The sequence below is a fragment of the Eretmochelys imbricata genome, chromosome 15 (assembly GCF_965152235.1).
Source record: "Eretmochelys imbricata isolate rEreImb1 chromosome 15, rEreImb1.hap1, whole genome shotgun sequence".
NCBI classification, from domain to species: domain Eukaryota; kingdom Metazoa; phylum Chordata; order Testudines; family Cheloniidae; genus Eretmochelys; species Eretmochelys imbricata.
The window spans coordinates 1713392-1736540 of NC_135586.1; the positions used below are offsets into that span (position 1 = coordinate 1713392).

At 44.4% G+C, this 23149-nt stretch overlaps 1 protein-coding gene across 6 annotated transcripts in view; it reads right to left on the minus strand.

Moving 5' to 3' along the window:
- NF2 (NF2, moesin-ezrin-radixin like (MERLIN) tumor suppressor) overlaps positions 1-23149 on the minus strand; it is a 93537-nt gene that overhangs the window by 46886 nt on the left and 23502 nt on the right. For all 6 annotated transcript variants that reach the window (XM_077834650.1, XM_077834654.1, XM_077834649.1 and 3 more), the window contains exons 2-6: positions 19009-19134; positions 17616-17738; positions 13696-13779; positions 6888-6956; positions 5737-5819 (exon numbers count right to left, since the gene is read on the minus strand). In XM_077834650.1, coding sequence (XP_077690776.1) covers positions 5737-5819; positions 6888-6956; positions 13696-13779; positions 17616-17738; positions 19009-19134 — 485 coding nt within the window. The remainder of the gene's footprint in view (positions 1-5736; positions 5820-6887; positions 6957-13695; positions 13780-17615; positions 17739-19008; positions 19135-23149) is intronic.

Here is a 23149-nt window from a genome sequence, read left to right on the forward strand (position 1 = left end):
GTTGGTTAGCAATACGGAGCTGCAAACCACCAGTGGAGCAGATCTTCCTACTCACAAGCTCTAGGCATTTAGAGTCCCTATTCTTTGGGGAAGGAACTTGGAAACCCTGTCTCTCCCGCTGGTTAGCCACATCGACCACCAGCGAGTCCGGAGGCAGGTGGGAGTAGAAATGCTCAAAGCCTCTGGAGGGCACAAAATACCGCCGCTCATTACATTTGGCAGTGGGTGGCAGGGATGGCGTCTGCCACAGGGTCTTGGTGGTGTCCACAACCATCTTTATGAGGGGCAATGCTACCCATGAAGGTCCTGAGGGTGCGAGGATGTCCACCATGGGATCTGCCTCCTCTACCACCTCCTCAGCCTTGATGCCCAGATCCTGGGCAGCCCTGCAGCGCAACTGCTGTAGGACTCTGTTGTCCTCTAACGCAGGAGTTATGGCTGTCCCTGCCAACACTTCGTCCGGCGACGAGGAGGGGGAAGTGTGTGCTGGTAGTGGAAGCTCCCTACCATCTGTCCCAGAGGGGTCATGTGACTCCCAGGGCAGCAGTGGAGGAAGCGGTACTGATGACAGTGCCAGGGCCATAGGCATCGTAACCGGTGTTGGCATCAGTCTCACCAGAGGGAGTTGCGTTGGCACACTCACAGGAGCCGCCGGGGTCGGGGGGCCCGGTGCCGACATCAGTACCAGGGCTGTAGGTGCCTGCATCAAGGTCGACGTCGACAATGGTGCAGGCATGGGAGACGGGTGCGAAGACGCCGTGAAGGCTGGTGCCAAAGTCAGAGCTGAGCACGGTGCTGGAGTCGACGACGGGGCCGGAGGAAAAGGCGTCAGGACTGCAGGCGCCAAGGGCAGATGCGCAGTGGAAGGCGCTACAAAAGTGGTGGAGGCCACCAAAGATGTTGCTGAGCGTGGGCCCTGGGTTCCTCCCTGGCCCTGGTAATAAGCCCGGGGGTCCAGAAGGGCCTCTGAGGCGGGTTCTGCCACCTCATATGCTTGAGGCTCCCTTCTGTCTCTACCTGACCTCGCTCTATGACTTCTGCTCCTACCCAAGCAATAGGAGTTGGACTCCGACTCCGAGGTCTCAGACACTGAAGACCACGGAGGAGCTGATCCTCGATGCCTCGAACGTCGAGAGCTCGGGAAGCGGGTAGGCTCTGGGGTCGCAAATTCGTGGCTTAGCTGGAGGAGAACGGTCATCCGGCTTTTTCTTCTTTTGAGGCACCGGTGCCTACTGTCAGACAGGCCCCGTGAGGAGCCATAGCAGTGCCAAGCGTCCCTGAAGGAATCCTTCCTCAGCACCGAACTTGCCAACGGCGCCGGGGCGCTTTGCGTCAAAGACGACGCTGTAGAGGTTGGGTCTCTTGAGCCCAGGTCAGAGTGGAAGCATAGGTCTGCCTCCATGAGGATCAGCTTGAGCCGCTGTTCCCTTTCTTTAAGCATTCTCGGGCAGAACTCGCAGCAGATCTTACAATTATCTTCCTGATGGGTCTCCCCCAGGCATTGTAGACATGACGAGTGCGGGTTGCTTTTTGGCATGCGCTTGGTGCAGGCCACACAGTTCTTGAAACCTGGGGACTGCGGCATGCCACGGCACTGGGGCCAGAGTGAGGGGGGAACCCCCAACAAACACTACACTATACTAAACTATTAACTTGAACACTACTAACTAACTAACTATATACAACGAAACAGAGAAGAAACTTGCTAAGCAAGAGCCAAGAGAAGTTCCAGCCACCGTCACTGGCGGTAAGAAGGAACTGAAGGGGTGGCGGGTTGGCAGGGCTATACATTAGGCGCCATGAGGACGCGACTCCAAGAGTCGCCCAAGCTGACCCAACGGATGCTGCTAAGGGAAAAATCTTCTGGCCAACATGCATGTGCGTGCGCACACACGAACAAGCACTCGAAGAAGAATCATAGAATATGATCACTTATAGTGAAATAACTGCATCCACACTAGGGGCTGTACTGATTTAATGATTTTGGTAGAAAAATCTCCTAGCTGAGATAGTTGTATTACACACAAAAAACTGCGTAGACCCATTCTCTGTTGTAAGCATTATCTCCACTGTGCTGGCAGCCTAGAGAGAGAGGGAAGCTGCCTTGCAAAACTGACTTCTAGTCTAAAGGGCTGATCCAAACCACCACTGTTCATGTTTCCGCCCTCCCCACAATACAGTATTTGTAACTCAGGTCACTCTTCCATAGTCTCTTCCTTTTCAGTATCCAGCATGACTAGAGCCCTACCAAATTCACGGTCCATTTTGGTCAAATTCACGATCATAGCATTTTAAAAATAATAAATTTAATGATTTCAGCTATTTAAATCTGAAATTTCATGGTGTTGGAATTATAGGGGTCCTGACCCAAAAAGGAGTTGCAGGGGTGTCTCGAAGTTATTGCAGGGGGGGTTGCGGTACTTCTGCCCTTACTTCTGCACTGCTGCCGAGCTGGGTGGCTAGAGAGTGGCGGCTGCTGGCCAGGAGCCCAGCTCTGAAGGCAGCACCATCACCAGCAGTGGCACAGAAGTAAGGATGGTATGCTATGATATGCCATTGCCACCCTTACTTCTGTGCTGCTGCCTACAGAACTGAGTCTTCAGTCAGCAGCCACCACTCTCTAGCCACCCAGCTCGGAAGGCAGCTGCACAGAAGTACATAAGAACGGCCATACTGGGTCAGACCAAAAGTCCATCAAGCCCAGTATTCTATCCTCTGACAGTGGCCAATGGCAGGTGCCCCAAAAGGAATGAACAGACAGGTTATCATAAAGTGATCCATGCCCTGTCACCCAATCCCACCTTCTGACAAACAGAGGCTCGGGACACCATTCCTGCCCATTATAGCTAATAGCCATTGATGGACCTATCCTACATGAATCTATCCAGCTCCCTTTTGAACTCCTTTATAGTATCGGCCTTCACAACACCCCCTGGCAAGGAGTTCCAGAGGTTGACAATGCGTTGCATGAAAAAATACTTTCTTGTGTTTGTTTTAAACCTCCTACCTATTAATTTCATTTGGTGGCCCCTTGTTCTTGTATTATGAGAAGGAGTAAATAACACTTCCTTCTTTACTTTCCCTATACCACTCAGGATTTTATATACCTCTATCATATCCCCGCTTAGGAGCCTCTTGTCCAAGCTGAAAAGTCCCAGTCTTATTAATCTCTCCTCCTATGGAAGCCATTCCATATCCCTAATCATTTTTGTTGCCCTTTTCTGAACCTTTTCCAATTCCAAAAAATCTTTTTTGAGATGGGGAGACCACATCTGCACACAGTATTCAAGGTGTGACCGTACCATGGATTTATATAGAGGCAATATGATATTTTCTGTCTTATTATCTATCCCTTTCTTGATGATTCCCAACATTTTGTTCGCTTTTTTGACTGCCGCTGCACACTGAGTGAATGATTTCAGAGAACTATCCACAATGACTCCAAGATCTCTTTCTTGAGTGGTAACAGCTAATTTAGACCCCATCATTTTATAGGTATAGTTAGGATTATGTTTTCCAATGTGCATTACTTTGCATTTATCAACATTAAATTTCATCTGCCATTTTGTTGCCCATTCACCCAGTTTTGTGAGATACTTTTGTAGCTCTTCACAGTCTGCCTGGGACTTAACTATCTTGAGTAGTTTTGTATCATCTGCGAATTTTGCCACCTCACTATTTACCCCTTTTTCCAGATTGTTTATGAATATGTTAAATAGGACTAGGCCCAGTACAGATCCCTGGGGGACACCACTATTTACCTCTCTCCATTCTGAAAACTGACCATTTATTCCTACCCTTTGTTTCCTATCTTTTAACCAGTTACCAATCCATGAGAGAACCTTCCCTCTTGTCCCATGACTGCTTATTTTGCTTAAGAGCCTTTGGTGAGGGACCTTGTCAAAGGCTTTCTGAAAATCTAAATACACTATATCCACTGGATCTCCTTTGTCCACATGCTTGTTGACCCCCTGAAAGAATTCTAGTAGATTGGTGAGGCATGATTTCCCTTTACAAAAAACATGACTATTTCTCAACAAATTATGTCCATCTATGTGTCTGACAATTTTGTTCTTTACAGTAGTTTCAACCAATTTGCTCGGTACTGAAGTGAGGCTTACTGGCCTGTAGTTGCCAGGGTCATCTCTGGAGCCCTCTTTAAAAATTGGTGTCACATTAGCTATCCTCCAGCCAGTTGGTACAGAAGCTGATTTAAATGATAGGTTACAGATGACAGTTAGTAGTCCTGTAATTTCACATTTGAGTTCCTTCAGAACTCTTGGGTGAACATCATCAGGTCCTGGAGACTTATTACTGTTTAGTTTATCAATTTGTTCCAAAACCTCCTCTAATGACACCTCAATTTAGGACAGTTCCTCAGATCTGTCACCCAAAAAGAATGGCTCAGGTGTGGGAATCTCTCTCACATCCTCAACAGTGAAGACCGATGCGAAGAATTCATTTAGTTTCTCCGCAATGGCCTTATCGTCTTTGACTGCTCCTTTAGCATCTCGATCAACCAGTGGGGCCACTGGTTGTTTAGCAGGCTTTCTGCTTCTGATGTATTTAAAAAAAATTTGCTATTACTTTTGGAGTCTTTGGCTAGCTGTTCTTCAAATTCTTTTTTGGTCTTTCAAATTATACTTTTACACCTGATTTGCCAGAGTTTATGCTCTTTTCTATTTTCCTCATTAGGATTTATCTTCCACTTTTTTTAGGATACCTTTTTGCCTCTCATTGCTTCTTTTACTTTGTTGTTTAATCACTGTGGCTCTTTTTTGGTTCTCTTACTATGTTTTTTAAATTGTGGTATACATTTAAGTTGAGCTTCTATTATGGTGTCTTTAAAAAGTTTCCACTCAGCTTGCAGGGATTTCACTTTTGGCGCTTTACCTTTTAATTTCTGTTTCACTAACCTCCTCATTTTTGGGTAGTTCCCCTTTCTGAAATTAAATGCTACAGTGTTGTGTCACTGTGGTGTTTTCCCCGCCACAGGGATGTTAAATTTAATTAGATTATGGTCGCTATTACCAAGCGGTCCAGCCATATTCACCTCTTGGACCTGATCCTGTGCTCCACTTAGGATTAAATCAAGAATTGCCTCTCCTCTTGTGGGTTCCAGGACTAGCTGCTCCAAGAAGCAGTCATTTAAGGTGTCAAGAAACTTTATCTCAGCATCCCTTCCTGAGGTGATATGTACCCAGTCAATATGGGGATAGATGAAATCCCCCATTATTAGTATTGATACCATACCATGCCATCCTCACTTCTGTGCTGCTGCTGGCAGGGCACTGCTTTCAGAGCTGGGAACCCGGCCAACAGCCACCACTTTCCGACCACCCAGCTCTGAAGGCAACACAGATGTCAGGGTGGCAATACTGTGACCCCTGCCTAAAATAACCTTGTGACCCCCCTGCAACTCCCTTTTGGGTTAGGACCCCCAATTTGAGAAACGCTGGTCTCCCCCATGAAATCTGTATAGTACAGGGTAAAAGCACACAAAAGATGAGATTTAATGGGGGGGAGGGGGGGTTCACATTTCATGGTCCGTGATGCATTTTTTATGGCTGTGAATTTGGCAGAGCCCTCACCACAACCTACCAGAGGCACTTTCTTAGCAGAACTCGCCCATAGCCTGCTAGGGATCTTGGAGACCCCATTCACACTCTGACTGCTTGCTCACTGAGGGGCTAGAGAATTTACACCAGTCAGTGGCCTACCTTAACAGACACTCACCTTGCCCTGCCTCGATGTTCTGCATACCAGGCTGTTATTCTTTCCTCCCACATTTCTGGAGTCATCTGGTACAGGTTAATTACCTGAGAGAGACAGGCAGAGAAATCCTCAACTCACATTGTCCTACCTGTGGCTTTGACTCGTCACCTGATGAATGAGCCAGAAACAGAGAGCCTCAACCTCAAAATGCCCTTCTTGTCCCCTCACATACACCATCCCAACCTTAACATCTGAGCTCCAGTTCAGATGCCTTTCCAACTCCCTTGTGACTAAGCTAAGCTCAACCCTGCGCTCTAATTAACCAGCTCTTAGTTAGCCTTCCTGAGCACATCACACTCCAACCACCTCCATAGCCAAAACCAGGACACCTGCAGAACGCAGCTGCTATTCTGGCAAAAGCCAGTGGGCAGAAAACATTCACTTCCATATTTATTAGAATATTTTAGATACAGATTAAGGTTTCCTCATTCAGTATGGCCAGGTTTACACTACAAAGTTCTGTTGGCATAGCTCTGCCAGCCACAGAGAGTACGTCTACACTGCAGCTGGGAGGGAGCTGTATCCTCCCTGCCTGGGGACACAGACTTGTGCTAGCGGGGCTCATGCTAGCATGCTAAAAACAGCAGCATGGATGCTGTGGCTTGGGCTGGAGCTCAGGCTCTCAAGCCTCAACCGTCATGTGGGCTTAAGAGCCCGAGCCACAATCTCCACACTGCTACTTTTAGCGCTCCAACTCAAGCCCTGCTAGCAAGAGTCTGGCCACACAGGCTGGGAGGCTCACTCCCCACTGCACTGTAGGCATACCCAGAGCTATGCCAGCAAATCCCACAGAGTAGATGCAGCTAAGAGTGCTTCTGCTGGCACAGCTACTGTCATTCGGTGAGGGGGTGGTGTTTCTATACCTTCTGCTAGTATAAGTTGTGTCTACACTAGGCTGCTGTGCTGGTACAGCTTTACCCAGAAGACTATTTATGGCCAAGGGGCACAGCACATTGTATAACTTGCCTCAATAAGGGAACTTTGATCAAGAGAAAATAATTTACCGTTGTGGCTTTTGTAGGTAGTCCTACAGGGCTATTCCACAGAAGATGCCAGTAAAGTCCTAGAGACCCAGCCACGAATTTAGGCTTCTGCCTGGTTGAACTCCTTACCCGTTTTGGAAGCAACTCCTCTTGTGCTAAGAAGCCACGCTGATGAACAGTGGGATCGTAATCACCATACTGAAAAGAAACGCGAACACTGCATGTTTAAGATGGTGACAACACACAAAGACTCCCTCTGAAGATGCGATAGAAACTGTCTACACTCTTGAACTTTAATTCAATAGCACACACCCTTAAAATAACCACTGTGCGAGAGTAGAGAATACAGTTGGCCAGCGTGTCAGCCCCATAGGTTTTCTTTGTGATGTTAGTGTTGTTGTTCGGTGCAGGCCTGGAGACCAACTACCTTCTTTTATCTCCAGAGCAGCTGGATAATAGTACAGCAAACACCCCTCTACAGCTCCCAGCAGTGGGCCTCAGCCCTGCCCTCAAGGGTCACCTTATAGCAGCAAGAGGGGAGTTTGCTCTTCATAGTCATTCAGACCTTGACCTCTTAGCTGATGCTGTCCACAAGGGGTCCAGTTGCATCAGTGGTTTTTGTGGCATGGACCAAGACCAGCAAGTCATTTGATGCAGCTGGCACCCCCTTTCAGTCACGTCTCAATGTCCTATTTAATAAGTTTAACATTAGGAACATTTTTTTAAAGAGAGATTTCAATGGACAGTTGGGGACCCTTCTCAGACAGGAGTTTGTCCCACTGCCAGAAGTTCTCTTACTCAAATTAGGTCACAAACTACTACTCTTATTTGAAAAGTGTGCCCAATAATTATTCACACTAGTTTAGATTATAAATCATTTCAAGCTTCATATAAAATGAAATTGGCAAAACAACCACTTCAGATATAAAGAGCATCTGTTAAAGATTCAAATGCTGAATGCCTCTGCAGTGTGTGTAAAATTCAACGTTCCTCCTGCACAGTACGCAGGTCATGTAATGGCCAAGCCACAGTGCCTGAAATGAGTCAGATGACTGAAAAGGAGATGATTTACAAGTGATATGTACAGGAAATACTTAGATTTTAATTCATCTCTCAATGCAAGAGTCACAATACGGCATCATCCAATTAAAGACAGGACACCATTTCCCTACGTCAGTCATTTCATGATGAAAATGCCCTTCATCTCTCTTTCTTGAGGGGAACGTTGCTTGGAAAGAACACACAGTAGCAATTGTTATAAGACAGACAAATAATAACACACAGCAACAATAGGAAGTCAAGAGACATTCCAAATCAGCCTCCATTTAACGCCTGAGCTGCAACGACATACACTAACAATCTATACATATAACCCCTCAGCAGCAAAATGGTCAACATCTCATACAAGTGGAGATTAAAGACAGAATTATTGATTTACAGCCAAGACAGAGGAAAAGGTTGCAAAGATGCAACAATCAACTGACTCAGATGTAAATTAATACAACAGAGATACCATTGGCCTGATCCTGAGAGGTGCTGAGCACCTGGCAACTCCCCACTGGCTTCAATCATAGCTGCAGGTGCTCAGTGCTTCTCAAAAACAGGCTGCATATATGGATCTACTGAACACATGTCAAACTGAGAAATAATAATAAAAATGCAGGAGTTGGGAGGGAAAAACAACTCCCATAAACTTGGACAGGCAGAAAATAAGTTATTTCTGGTTGGAAAAAAAAATGATAAATAGTATTAATATGATTATTTTAGGTTGTGATTTATCATGGGGACCCAAGACTACGTGTGGATTATGTGATTTTAGTACTGTCAAGGATGTCACCACATCCCAAAGGAATGTGTGTGCAGGGAGCAAGTCTGGATGAGAACATTCATTATTCAAAAATGAAAATCAACAAATGGCCGAAATATTGCAGGATATATTGGTTCAAGTGATTTGGCAAACATATTAAAAAAAAAACTTTCAATTCAATTATAACTCAAAAACTGTCATGGCAATTTAGTTCTTGTTAATTGAACTATATGATTAATATTTGAGTTTATACTTTGAGATTCTCTTTATATCACTCAGACATCCGGTTTATATTGTACTGTATAAATCTGTGTACATTAATATTTTGAATATACATGCAATGCATTATTTATTTAGGAAAGAAATAAAAACAAATAGGGAAAAAATAACTCTTGCTGGAATCCTACAACATCAGAGAGGCTGAACAGGCTTAGAGTCAGAATGACTCTCACTGAAAAAAAAATAGGAAAATCTCTCTGTGATTTTTTTGTTTTCAGCAGGGATGTATTTTTCAATAGATTCTGTCCTAACACTTGCTATTTAAAACTGAAGACTATACCAACATTTGAAAATGGTGAAGGTGATTTGAAAGCAACACTGGAGGGAAAAATTCCCAGTAATTCCCAGAATGAACAGAGCAATATTACAAATAAAGACTTTTTTTTTATTTCCCTAATGGCTACATTGTTATTATAAAGGTAAAACAGCAACACAAACATGCACTTGTCAGTCAGCGAAATCAAACGTAAATACATCTGTTTGCATTGCTGTTAAGCACCTGCCTACAACAGCCAGCTGATCATTAGGGAAATAAATGCCTCTTTTAGTGGCTTCATCCCTACCTCTAGAGGCCACTCAGGTGAGAGACCAGCAGTTAGAATTTTCTCTCTTCCTAGCTCTGACCAGCACCAGCCCAACTGAAGGAAGTAAGCCAGGAGTCCCAGCTTCTGCTCAGCCAGTAAAGGGCAGTGGTGAGGTCACTAAAGGAAGCAGTCATGGAAGCACTGGGATTAAGATAAGAACACAAGAACATAAGAATGGCTATACTGGGTCAGACCAAAGGTCCACCCAGCACAGTATCCTGTCTACCGACAGTGGCCAATGCCAGGTGCCCCAGAGGGAGTGAATTTAACAGGTAATGATCTAGTGGTCTCTCTCCTGCCATCCATCTCCACCCTCTGGCAAACAGAGGCTAGAGACACCATCCCTTACCCATCCTGGCTAATAGCCATTAATGGACTTAAAAGAGAACTGGATAAATTCATGGAGGTTAAGCCCTGTTATAGTCCTAGCCTACACAACCTCCTCAGGCAAGGAGTTCCACAGGTTGACTGTGTGCTGAGTAAAGAAGAACTTCCTTTTATTTGTTTTAAACCTGCTACCCATTAATTTCATTTGGTGGCCCCCAGTTCTTATATTATGGGAACAAGTAAATAACTTTTCCTTATTCACTTTCTCCACACCACTCATGATATTATAGACCTCTATCATATCCCCTCTTAGTCTCCTATTTTCCAAGCTGAAAAGTCCTAGCCTCTTTAATCTCTCCTCATATGGGACCTGTTCCAAACTCCTCATCATTTTAGTTGCCCTTTTCTAAAACTTTTCTAATGCCAGTGTATCTTTTTCGAGATGAGGGGACCACATCTGTACACAGTATTCAAGATGTGGGCATACCATGGATTTATAGAAGGGCAATAAAATATTCTCCATCTTATTCGCTATACTTTTTTTTAATGATTCCTAACATCCAGTTTGCTTTTTTGACTGCCGCTGCACACTGTGTGGACATCTTCAGAGAACTATCCACGATGACTCCAAGATCTTTCTCCTGATTAGTTGTAGCTAAATTAGCCCGCCATCATATTGTATGTGTAATTGGGGTTATTTTTTCCAATGTGCATTACTTTACATTTATCCACATTAAATTTCATTTGCCATTTTGTTGCCCAATCACTTAGTTTTGTGAGATCTTTTTGAAGTTCTTCACAGTCTGCTTTGGTCTTAACTATCTTAAGCAATTTAGTATCGTCTGCAAACTTTGCCACCTCGCTGTTTACCCCTTTCTCCAGATCATTTATGAATAGGTTTAATAGGATTGGTCCGAGGACTGACCCTTGGGGAACACCACTAGTTACCCCTCTCCATTCTGAAAATTGACCATTTATTCCTACCCTTTGTTCCTTGTCATAGAATCACAGAATATCAGGGTTGGAAGGGACCTCAGGAGGTCATCTAGTCCAACCCTCTGCTCAAAGCAGGACCAATCCCCAACTAAATCATCCCAGCCAGGGCTTTGTCAAGCCTGACCTTAAAAACTTCTAAGGAAGGAGATTCCATCACCTCCCTAGGTAACGCATTCCAGTGTTTCTTCCAGTGCTGTCTTTTAACCAGTTTTCAAACAATGAAAGGATCTTCCCTCTTATCCCATGACAACTTAATTTACGTAAGAGCCTTTGGTGAGGGACCTTGTCAAAGGCTTTCTGGAAATCTAAGTACACTATGTCCACTGGATCCCCCTTGTCCACATGTTTGTTGACCCCCTCAAAGAACTCTAAGATATTAGTAAGACACGATCTCCCTTTACAGAAACCATGTTGGCTTTTGCGCAACAATTTATGTTCTTCTATGTGTCTGACAATTTTATTCTTTACTATTGTTTCAACTAATTTGCCCGGTACTGACATTAGACTTACCGGTCTGTAATTGCCAGGATCACCTCTCGAGCCCTTCTTAAATATTGGCGTTACATTAGCTATCTTCCAGTCTTTGGGTAGAGTAGCTGATTTAAAGGACAGGTTACAAACCATAGTTAATAGTTCCGCAATTTCACATTTGAGTTCTTTCAGAACTCTTAGGTGAATGCCATCTGGTCCCGGTGACTTGTTACTGTTAAGTTTCTCAATTAATTCCAAAACCTCCTCTAGTGATAGCTCAATCTGTGACAATTCCTCAGATTTGTCACCTACAAAAGATGTCTTAGGTTTGGGAATCTCCCTAATATCCTCAGCTGTGAAGACTGAAGCAAAGAATTCATTTACTTTCTCTGCAATGACTTTATCGTCTTTAAGTGCTCCTTTTGTATCTCTATCGTCCAGATCCTGAAAGTCAAGGGGTATTTTTTGCTGCCCTCTGGTGATTCTCTAAGATATCACAGCAGAGGTAGGAAACCCTGCTTAAAACCATGCTGCACCTTACAAACAACTAAACATCAAGCACAATTCAATAGTGTGTTAATAAGCATGTGGCCAATAGAGGAACTGCAAAAGTGGCTGGAGCAGGAGAGAGGGTACAGTGAAAATACCACATATGTCTTACCTAACTTCAGCCTGGCATTGAGCATGTGAACCGTAGTGGCAGTCGCTGGGAAACTAATGGCACAGAGTGTTTACTTAACAGTTCTACTATTTTTGTGATCAAAAGAGTCGCTGTGGGCTTGTCTAGACATACATACATGCTGCACTGCTGCAGCGCGTCTGGTGAAGACACTATTCCAATGGGAGAGAGCTCTCCTGTTGGCATAATAAAACCACCTCTGCAAGCGGCGGTAGCTACATCAGTGGGAGAAGCTCTCCTGCCAACATAGCACTGTCTACATGACAGTGCTATGTCCGTGTAACTTATGTCACTCAGGGAGGTAGTTTATTCATCCCCCTGAATGACATAAATTATGCCAACATAAGCTGTAGTGTAGACACAACCTGTATGTATATTCTGTATGAAACAGGAAATGAGAGAAATCAAAACAAATGTTTGCTCATGCTCTTGAATACAAGGGTGCTGAATGAATATTCAGTACAATGCTTCTTAGAAAATAAATATTTTAAAAGATCCATTTCCCTGGCTGATAACTGCTCTAAACAAAATTATAATGCTTTGTTAAAAACAGAGACAAGATATTGTAGTTATAAAACAAATAAAATCCAAAAGCCCTATACCTTTTTTTCCCTCAATAAGTCCCAATTTTTATCAATATATACTTATGTCAAATGCCACCCAACTATGCAGAGGTGGCAACACTAATGACATAGGTAGTCTGAACAAAGGGGTAGGATGACACGACAGGCGAAGGGCCAGGCTGGTAGGGAAAGACAAGGGGATAAGTGTTGGCTCTACAAAGACAGTGAGACAAATTCTCCCTTCTGCAACTACAGTTCATAAAGAAGAGGAGCCATCATGGATAGCTCGAGAGAAGCAAGATGTCTCTATGCCCAGTGTATCACTAAGCACTGCTCCACAGCCACTCTCTCATACATAGGTGGAGGGAGTAGGCCAGTGGTGTAGCCAGTGGATCCATGAAGTACACCACTCCTTTGGCCAAGAGCTCTGATTAGTAGGCATGTAGAAAGCTGTAAGTGTGACTACAGCCTGCAAGTTTCAATAGTGTCACTGTGGCTGCTCTGAGTTCTGACTCTGTGATCCCTTCTCCTCCCTGCTAGTCACTTTCATATCGGATCCCAGCACAATTCAGGTTTAGTATGCAAGACAAGAATTTGGCTCAAAGGGAGGAAACCCAATGTCTGCTGAGCCTGTGATCTGGCTAGGCCAGCTGTAACAAGAGAACCCATGATCTGATGCCTAAGAGAAAGGAAGAGGGGAAAGAAAAACACCTCACTAAAGTTATTTCCCTCACCCCAACAAATCTGCACTACTAACAACGTAAGATGGACTGGAGCAAGGCTTGGGGCCAGCAATGGAGGGTTTATTTAATTCCATGGTGGCAGTCCAGCTGGAGGGTCTTTGGCAGAAAGAGGAGTTGAAAGGTGCAAGAGTAGGGGTTAGAAATGGCTACTGCAGAAAGCAGGAGTGGGGTATGATGACTTATCTCCTGTAGCAACACCAGCTGGCGTGGGTACTGCAGTTTATAAGCTCTGCCCTCGTTACGGAGTCCTAATAGGGGATGCAGGGTCTATCCTAAGGACCGAAGGATCACTAGCACAGATTAGGCTATGAAGCTGGCATTCCTGCCATTCACTCAAGCCTGCACAAATCTAGCACCGCCCCAGTTCCTCAGCAGATGATGGTCTATCACGGAGCATCTGACACCTCAAAAGGCATGAGGAAATAAAACCAAACCACTCAGACACCAATGGGCTCATGGGAGATTTCCAGTCATTCCTCTGTGCCTACCTTGGCTTGGACGGCATAGGAGGCCAGCAGCACAGATGCCTCAGGAGGACAGTAGATCTTCTCATCTAAAATCTGCTTCTTTACCTGAGCAAAGCAGCAAAGGAGATAGAACACTGCTTTAATGGAGCTATTCAAGGCGCCACCATCACAGCAGATGGCTGCAGTTTGTTTTAACTAGGGCTGCCAACCAGCCAGTTAAAGATTTTCCTCATACTGGGCACAATTCTGCTGATGCAAACTCTGGCACTCTTCAGGGAACAGGCTCAGGTTTCCACAAGCCACTGTTTTCAGACGGATTTATGCAGTGGCGAATTAGTCACTGGACCCACAGGGCCTGGGGGCCTCTGGCTTCTGCTGCCGAGCAGATGAAGCCCCTGCGTCCCTCGACCAGGTCCCTGGCAGAAGCCACGGGATGGGGGAAGCCCCTCCCCCGCCCAAGCACACACCCCTACCCTGTCCCCAGCAGAAGCCATGGGACAAGGGAAGCCCCTCCAGCAGCCCGTCCTCGGCAGAAGCCATGGAATTGGGACCTCCCAACTCAGTCCACAGCGACCCCACAACCTCATCCCCTGCAGAAGCCCCTGGGAGGGGGAAGGCCCCCCAGCAACACCTGACCCCATCCCTGGCAGAGGAAGGCCCCAGTCCTCCGACCCCATCCCGGCAGAAGCTGAGGGCACCAAGGGAAACCCCTCCCCTGATCCCACTCTCCAGCAGAAGCACTGAGTGGGCAGGGCAGGAGAAACTCCAGCACCCCAACCTTGGTCCCCTGAAGAAGTGCAGGGAGTGGCAGGGGAAGCGGTGGTGCAGGGACAGAGCTTCTCCTGTCTGGGGGTCACCGGGGGGGTGGGGGAGACTAGAAATGGGTTGTGGAGCTGGCGGAATGGGGGGGACCCTGGATGGAACAGGGGCGGGGTCCCAGGGAAGGGGCAGAAAGGGATGGGGCTGTGGGCAGGGCCGCAAATGGAAGGGATGGGGAGAGGCCCCCCCACTTGCTCTGGCCCAGGAAAACCTTAATCCACCTTTGGATTCATGAGAAGAACTTTAGTTCAACATGCAAAACTACTGAGCGAAAACTAAACCCATCCCTTTGTTAAAGATAACATTTTACGTCTAATAAACACACACAATTCAAAATGATGACTTGTACAGCATCTACAGCTCCTTCCCCTTGAGCACATGAAGGAGTTTGTATTATTATATACAAGACTAATTGTGATTGCTTTTGTGCCCAGGCAGTGTTGGCCTACGAACCAGTCTTTTACAAGGCCTATAGCTTGCTCATGAACTAGACTCCTATGATCCTCTATGGTCATGCTAAGAAGGGAAAATACAAGCTTGCTAAACTTAAGATATAGTGACCTTTTAACACAGTGTCCTGCTCTTGTGACTGAGCAAGTAATGTCTTAAACCACAACAGACAGCAATATATAAAATATTAAAGTAATGAGTAACCAAATGTCTGTCTGATCACGTGCTTGAAAATTTATGAAATGTACCAGACAAATATGTATTTTTATCCATGATATGAAAAGAGGAACTAATGGGATTGTAAACAACCTTACTATAAATATTGGCAAGGGATAAGCAATTATCAGGACCAAGACAAGACTGTGATCAGTTTGTCATCGCTGTAGTGTTGCTTCTCCAGATTCTGGCAACCATGATTGATATCTATTTCCATCATGCACTGTTTTAATATGTCTCATCTAATACATTCAATCACTGACTTATTCAAGTTTTTTTAAAATTCCTTCATAAATTCAATCTGTATTAACTATTGATTAATAAATGTCTACTAGATATTGATTAATTATTGATTACTGGAAACCCTGATCTTCATCCAGGAGGTGCCAACCACCCTCAAATTCCACTGACCATTACCAGAGTTGTGGGTCGCTTTGTGACAGTACTTTTAGTGGCATGCACAGGACTGCACACACTCCCACAAGGGCCAAATTACAGCTACTGAGGACCACTACTTTGCATTTCATGACTTGTATGCATTTAAAAATTAACTTATGTTTATTTTTGTATTAAACACTAATTTTCCAAAGAGAAAAAAAGTGCATTTTATTTCAATGTGAGCTTTAAATGGATTGTCACACTAACACACAATCAGCTACAGTAACATCACTTTGCACTTACAGTGTGATTTGCATCTAAGTCCTTTCCTTACCAATCACAGAGGCTATACTTCTGCATTAACATAATCAGGCGAGTCTGCAGACTTATACATGTTCCTATGTCACAAACAGAGTTAGAGCTCCATCACCCCACTATGTTATTAAAAACCCCAGTAAAAAGTCACATACTGCAGATGAGAGATGCAGTTTTCATCCAGGATCAAACCCGTGGCAAATTTGCCATTTTAAAATAATTTTAAAATACCTATGTGAGGTATCTGAGCAACAAAAAGGACCTGAAAATTAACATGAATACTTTGCTCCCCAGAGTAAAGATACTAGAAGGGCACAGAGTACTTCATGAACATTAAGCCTCACAACAACCCACTGAGGTAGCTTTTATACCCAGTTTACAGAGGGACAGGAAACAGCACAGTGAGGTTTGAAGCCTACATTTGCAAGTGTTCACTGACCTGGATGGCTTCAGTTTGGGGGCTATAAAGGTCTAAATAGCCCCGAAACTACTAATTTTGGGTGCTTTAACTTGGGACACTGGAAAATCCAACCTCCTTCAACCTGAGGCACCCAAAAAGAAAATCAGCAGACACTTGAAAGTTTAAGCCTAAATGACTTGCCCAAGGAAAAGCAGCTGGGAATAGAACCAAGGAATCCTACTGTAACCACTAGACATCACTGTAATTTTCCCAGTCCTATAAGTCTCTCACACATACACACAAGTCCCTTTATGGGCTGAGAATAAACCTGGAATGTTGTAGCCCAAAAGGTAGTTATTTCAGAAATCATCCTTGCCTGAAAAATGGGACTTCTGATGAAACTGCCTCATTAACCTGAAGTAGAGTGCAACAGCATCAGAGCAGATTGCCCCAAAACAAAGTTGCATGGCATTTCCCTTCTCTCCAGAAAAGCTGAAGAGCCCATTACTATAAATTTAGCCTAGTGGACAGCACAGTGGAGTGGCACTCAAGAAATCTGGATTCTATTCCCAGCTCTGGCCTGCTGGGTGGCTTTGGGCAACGCACTTTGGCGCTCTGTGCCTCAGTTTTCCTATCTCTAAAAAGACAGTGATAATGACACGGACCTCCTTTGTCAAGCACTTTGAGATCTACTGATGAAAAGTGCTGCATAAGAGCTAGGTGTCATTATCACAGACTGCAAACTACAGTGGGTCAGTTGAAACATTTAGTTCTCCATCCCACTCCATCTTAGTCATCAGCTTCTGACTCCATTGGGCTTATGGGATTTTCTTCTGCTCCAGTTATTTGGGGCCTACTTTGGTGAAGAAGAGAGCTTTATAGTGTACCCTGAATATGGCATGGGCTGGACTTGTCCTGCTCTCCTTCAGAAGGATGCACCTGTGTTTTTTACAATAAAAATGCTAGCCATGCATTACGGACAGCTGGCATATCTTGACACAAGACATTCACACTCATTGCAAGGGTGTGACACCTCCTGCACTTTGCTTAGCTCCTGAAATTGCCCCTCTCTCACACAGATACCCTCCCGCTAGGAGGGTATAACCTATTAATATTGCTAGTCACCTCATTTACAGACTGAGTATGTTGAATGCTGCTAGGTTTACACAAACCATCTTTTCTCTATTTTTACATCACCATGTGCTTATTGAAATTGCTCATTTCAGAGTGGGTTTGAACTTAAAGACGAGAAGCCATGCTGGGATGACCAGAGCCAGTCAACATTAAGAAACACACCTACAGCCCTACCACCCACCACATTTCCCAGCCCTTGGGAAGGACAACCAGTTGCTGAAGCATATACCTGCAGAAAGAACAAGTGCTGTGTGATCTCCTGAACCAGCTCCTCCTCCGCATTCTCAGGGTAAAATTTGGCAAGGAAGTGAAAAGTGACCGGCTCCTCTGTTGGAACATCATGATCCAGGACCTGCAGGATTGGACAATCAATCAGTGACTCCAACCTCCCCAACACCATTGCCTCTTACAGCCTAGACACAGGTGCCAAACTTTTACTTCGCCTCAAACTGCAGTACTCCCTCTCCAGGTTTTCCAGTCACCTGGTCAATATGATGCAATCTGGGAAGTTCAGGAACCATTGCCCCACAGGCTTGTAAGAAGTTTGCAATTTCTACATATTTATAAAACAAACTCAAAGCAGAAACAAATCATCCTGCATGCTATGGAGTGCAATGTTTCATGAGGCAGAGGATTCATTTTTCTTCTTCCCTGCTGAGCACATACAGGTCCTACCAACACACACAAATCTTTCGTCAAAGTATGCAGTTTCCTGCTACAAAGACAACTGGTGAGCCTGGAAGTTGCTTTCATATTTTTTCTTAGGCAGAGAGATACAATCCTAACTTCTGTTCACTGAACTAAATATCCTGTGTTTGGAAACAGAGGCTCAACCAGACCTTTATTTCAATACTGCTCAAGAAAGGTTCATCTCAGACACCAGAAGGAAGAATTCCCTGGGGGCGGAGGGAGGAAGAGTATACAGGATTATTCCCTATTGTACATTTTCTAGTGGTTTGCCCAGTTTAGTTTTAAATCATACAAGCAAAAGAAATGATGGTTCCATTAGGAGACTATTCAGCAGTTGAGAGGATCACACTGTTGGGAAGTATTCCTTTCCTTAAATTCATCTCCCATATGTGTTCGCTATTGTGTCTCCTTCCTCGGCACTTCCATACCTCAAACACTGGCAGACTGTTAGTAATGAGATGTCATACTTCAACCTCACTTTTCCAGTATTTGCACAGTATATTTTGGAAAGCTACCGCCTCTAAAGGGTCTGCCCTTTATGTACACATGGAGATTCTCCAAATAAGATATTAGACCCCATTTACATTACAATCATCTTGGGGGTATGGTTATAACATGGCTGTCCCTTGAAACATGTAATGCACCAGTTTTATAATGTAGAAGGGACCTTGTATGTATAGTCTAAGGCTTTGTGATGGTTCAGGGATAGACTAAAGGTCCGACCTAACACTAACTGTGCTGGAGGACAATCATATTGTATTTGGATCTCTTGACTGATGTATCTATAAATCAGCCAAAGCCTAGTTCTGCTCCCGGTGCACCCCCAGAACTCCCACTGATGCATCTCCATGTTTCATGCATGGACAGCCAGGGAAAGGTCTACCCTCCCACTCCACCACACCCATCCCCTAAAAGGAAAGTTCTAGTCCAACCTTCTTGTCCATTTTGAGCCAGGCCACGGTATCCTTGATCGTGTACTGAAGTCCAAAGAACCAGGTCTCTCTAAGTCCCAGTGTCCTGCATACCAAGTCGAACAAATCCTTCCCTTTCCACTTCACCTGCAGCAAGAGAGCAAACAGCAAATGGCATTTGAAAGATTGAACTATAATCTTCCCCTCCGCCCTTTCTTTCCATTCAGACACATCAAATTCACTTTCTCCTGCGTGTGTGCTTGCCCTCCCCCACTACTCCCACTGTCATGCCTTGTAATGCAGATACAGCACTAGGAATGCCAATGTTATCCTATTGCAATCACACCGTACATTAAATCCTCCCATAGAATGCAGATGGCAGATCGGCAATTTTACCCTGCACTGCATGGAAGGGTGGTTTTACTCTGGAAATCAACCACAAACATGACTTTATGGAGGTCCCATGTTGAGCACGTCTCGGTGAAACCATATCAAATTGGTTCAGTTTAGAAGAAAGAAGTCAGTTTCTCTTACTGCTAATGCACCAAACCTCACCTGGGATCTGAAAAATCTGGGTTCTTTTCAACACCCGCACCACCCTCAGTGGTCAATATTCAGCATGCAAAATTTTGCCTTTAATTGCACGTGTGCAACCCCAATGTCTTCAAATCCTGTTCCCAGCTATCCCTAGACCCACTTCAATATCTTCTACAGAGTTTCACAGATGACACAGAGAGCACCATTCGACCCTGAAACTGGAACTTAAATGATTTCTAATGATGATGCACAAACAAGAATAGACCAGTTTATTCTCCCGGAGTCATTAGCTCTGCAGGACTGACAGGAATAAAAAGTAACAAAAGCCTCATTTTTATCACTAAAGTCTGCAACTCTGTTCCAGACACACACAAGGAGCAGCTGTGGTGTGAGTAACAAAGGGCCATTTTTACAGAGTACAACCACACTTTACACTGGAGACATTTGGTAATAAAAAGTAACTGCTGGAGCCGAGAAAACTGACCCAGGCCACAAGCCATGACCTTCCAACAGTTCCACAGTTGCCTCAGCCTTGTTAAAGTTTGATTTTAAAAAATGAAGGGGGGGGAGGAGGAAGATTAAGAGGGATATAAAACAGGAGATCCTATATTCCAAAGCCACTTCGCTTTTCCACTTGCATGGATGGAAATACTGCTGGACAGGGACATATGGCCATTTTTTCAAAACCCTAGGGCAGAAGAATCTCAGCACACCTCCCTGTCACAGCCGCTCAGTCTTAGTACCACCTGGACAGCTTCACTATTAATGCTAAAGAACAGCAGAGATCGTGCGTCACCCACACCAGCGGCTGTGACACACTGCCACCTTGTGGGTAATACAGTCAAGGAATATGTAGTCCCTTTCATTACTCCACGGCTGTTTTGAGTCAAAAGGAACAGATCAGAACTCCTTCCTTCACCCAATACATGCACAAATGTTACCAGAACATTCCGAAGAACAGAAGACTGCAGATGCTCAAATAAAAACAAATCAAATGTCAGAGAGCATCTCTGTGATCCACAGAAGATACAATCAAACCGTGAGGTTGAAAGGACCCAGGGTTGATTTTCCAGTGTTGCCATTACAAGGCCCTAATTCTAGGGGTTCAAACGCACCTCCTGCAATGGGATACAACTTGGTGTATGAGGACTCAGTCTGGGAGGGAGTTTTTTCTGGCCAGTTTTTTCAAGGGGAGTGTAATCTGAGGTTTTAAACAAAACACAGAGAGAGAATAAAAGATTCAAAATGCTATTTTGTGCTTCTAAAATTCAGAACATTTTTAGCAAGAGGTTATTTCCTAACTAGGACTAAATTGCTTTGTGTAAAAGGCCATCTTTATGGCTATTGTTTTAAAGGACCAATTAATGTTTACGTACAGACATTTATCCACCAGAGATGAGAAAGAAAGCGTTCACAAATTCAGGTTACTGCGCATTGCCATTTGGAGGCTTTCATCCACAGATGCAATTTGTACTCCATGGAATCAATGTTTTGAAACTCCAGCTGTGCTTTAGACTGCAAACTACACTGAGGCACCCCAGCTGGAGTTTAAACCAGCCTGCAGACTACAAATGATCTGCAGTTACATAACTTTGTGCAAAAACCTATGTTAAAATTCTCAACTACAAACACTGAGTTAACTATCACAAGTAAGTAAATTGATTCTCTCCTCTCCAGAAAGAGGTCTATGGTTAGTTTAAAATATCAGTTTCAGAGTAACAGCCGTGTTAGTCTGTACTCACAAAAGCTCATGCTCAAATAAATCAGTTAGTCTCTAAGGTGCCACAAGTACTCCTTTTCTTTTTAAAATATCGGCGGCCAGAATTTAACTGAGATCTGTGTTTTCTCCCCACAAATATAATTTCGCCCTTTGTGTATAAAGTATTTTGAATGACAGAGTTATGGTTGCTGTGGGAACTATACATTTTACTGTGGTGTTAAAATTCCAACCACTTCACATTAGCATACTCCCCCCCCCCACACACACACACACTTTAATTGAAAATAATAGTTGAATAGGAATCCAGTTTATTTCAACATATATGATTGTATTCCACACCTTGATATTTATAATTAAGGTTACGATTTAATCATGGGTATTTTTAGTAAAAGTCATGGACAGGTCATGGGTAAGAAACAAAAAAATTACAGCCTGCGACCTGAACATAAATACCCGTGACTGAATCTTAAGAGCGGGGGCACCAGCAGCTGTGGGGGGTGGTCCCGGGGACCAGCTGTCCAGGACCACCAGAGCAGCAGCCAGTGCAGCTGGCCTGAGCGCGGTTGCCACTCCAGCAGCAGCTGGTGTGGCTGGCTGCGGGGCCCCCGGAGCAGCTAACTGCAGAGCCGCAGCAGCTGGTGTGGCTGTTCCTGGGACCAGCTGTTCCTGGGACCAGCTGCTTGGGCGGCCCTGGGGTCAGCCACACTGGCTGCTGAAGAAGTCACAGAAAGTCATGGAATCCGTGACTTCCTGCAACCTCCATGACAAACACCATACCCTATTTATAAAACTTTGCATTTAGACAGCATGAACTCCAAATGCTTTACAGACATTCCCAAGCTAAGCCCCTGCACCCTATTAGATAGGCAAGTTACATTTTACAATCAATGAACATAAAAAAGCACAGAGAGGTGAAATGACTTGTCCTGGTTACACAGAGAGCCTGTGACACAGCCAGGAATAAAACTCAAGACTTCTTGACTCTCTGACCTGTGCTTTACAACACCATCCCCCTGCTTATGTTAATCATGGGAAGTTTTAGCATAAAGGATCATCTTTTAGAAAGTTCTGAGTGCCTGAAAGCAAGGTTTATAATTCTCCACCTCGGCCATAAACTAGAACGGTTGCTGTAATAAAAGCTAAATCCCCAAATGAAAACTACGTTAGGCGAGTAACCTTAAACTAACAGCAATGGCTCTGCTACTGTCCAAGCACAATGGAGTTTGGGGCCACCATGCTCCTTCAATGTCGCTGTTGAGCCGAAGCCTTCAAAAAGAACGTCTGGAATTTGTGGTCTTGTATTATCCCACGGACTTTATCGTCAAATGGTTTACTAGCTATATTTGCAAGTCTTGAAGGAATAGTGGATGAACTACTCTATAAACAGGGCTAAGTGCTGCAAAGCTTTTATTTTGTGGGGCTGGAATTTATTTTCTTTACTAAGTGCAGAGTACTTCTAATTTATCAGGATAGAGTGCATTAAGTAAACAGCACTAAGCACTTAAAAACTCAGCAGTTGGCTGCTGGAATACAGTACTTCCAGTCTATTCACACGATCAGATTTGGGATCTATTAACAGGGGGTACGTTATCTATTAATCTGCACCAGGAGTCATATGCAATTGGCAGGCAGCCAAAGCATCACTCTGATAATACAATCTATTTTGGTATTGCATCCTTACTAGAAGTGTCACAACTGCTTCTTAGGCAATTACAGCCTACACAGTAGCTTCAAATATGAGCAGAGAGGTTAGCTGAGCTTCCATAAATACTGCAGGGTAAATGGTAGGGAGGCCACATTTTAGTGAAAACACACACAAGGAGAGAATCCAGTTGCTGTGAGAGAAAGTTCATGTATGGATCTACTCTGCAAAATGGACTATAAATAGGCAGGCACCTTGCTGTT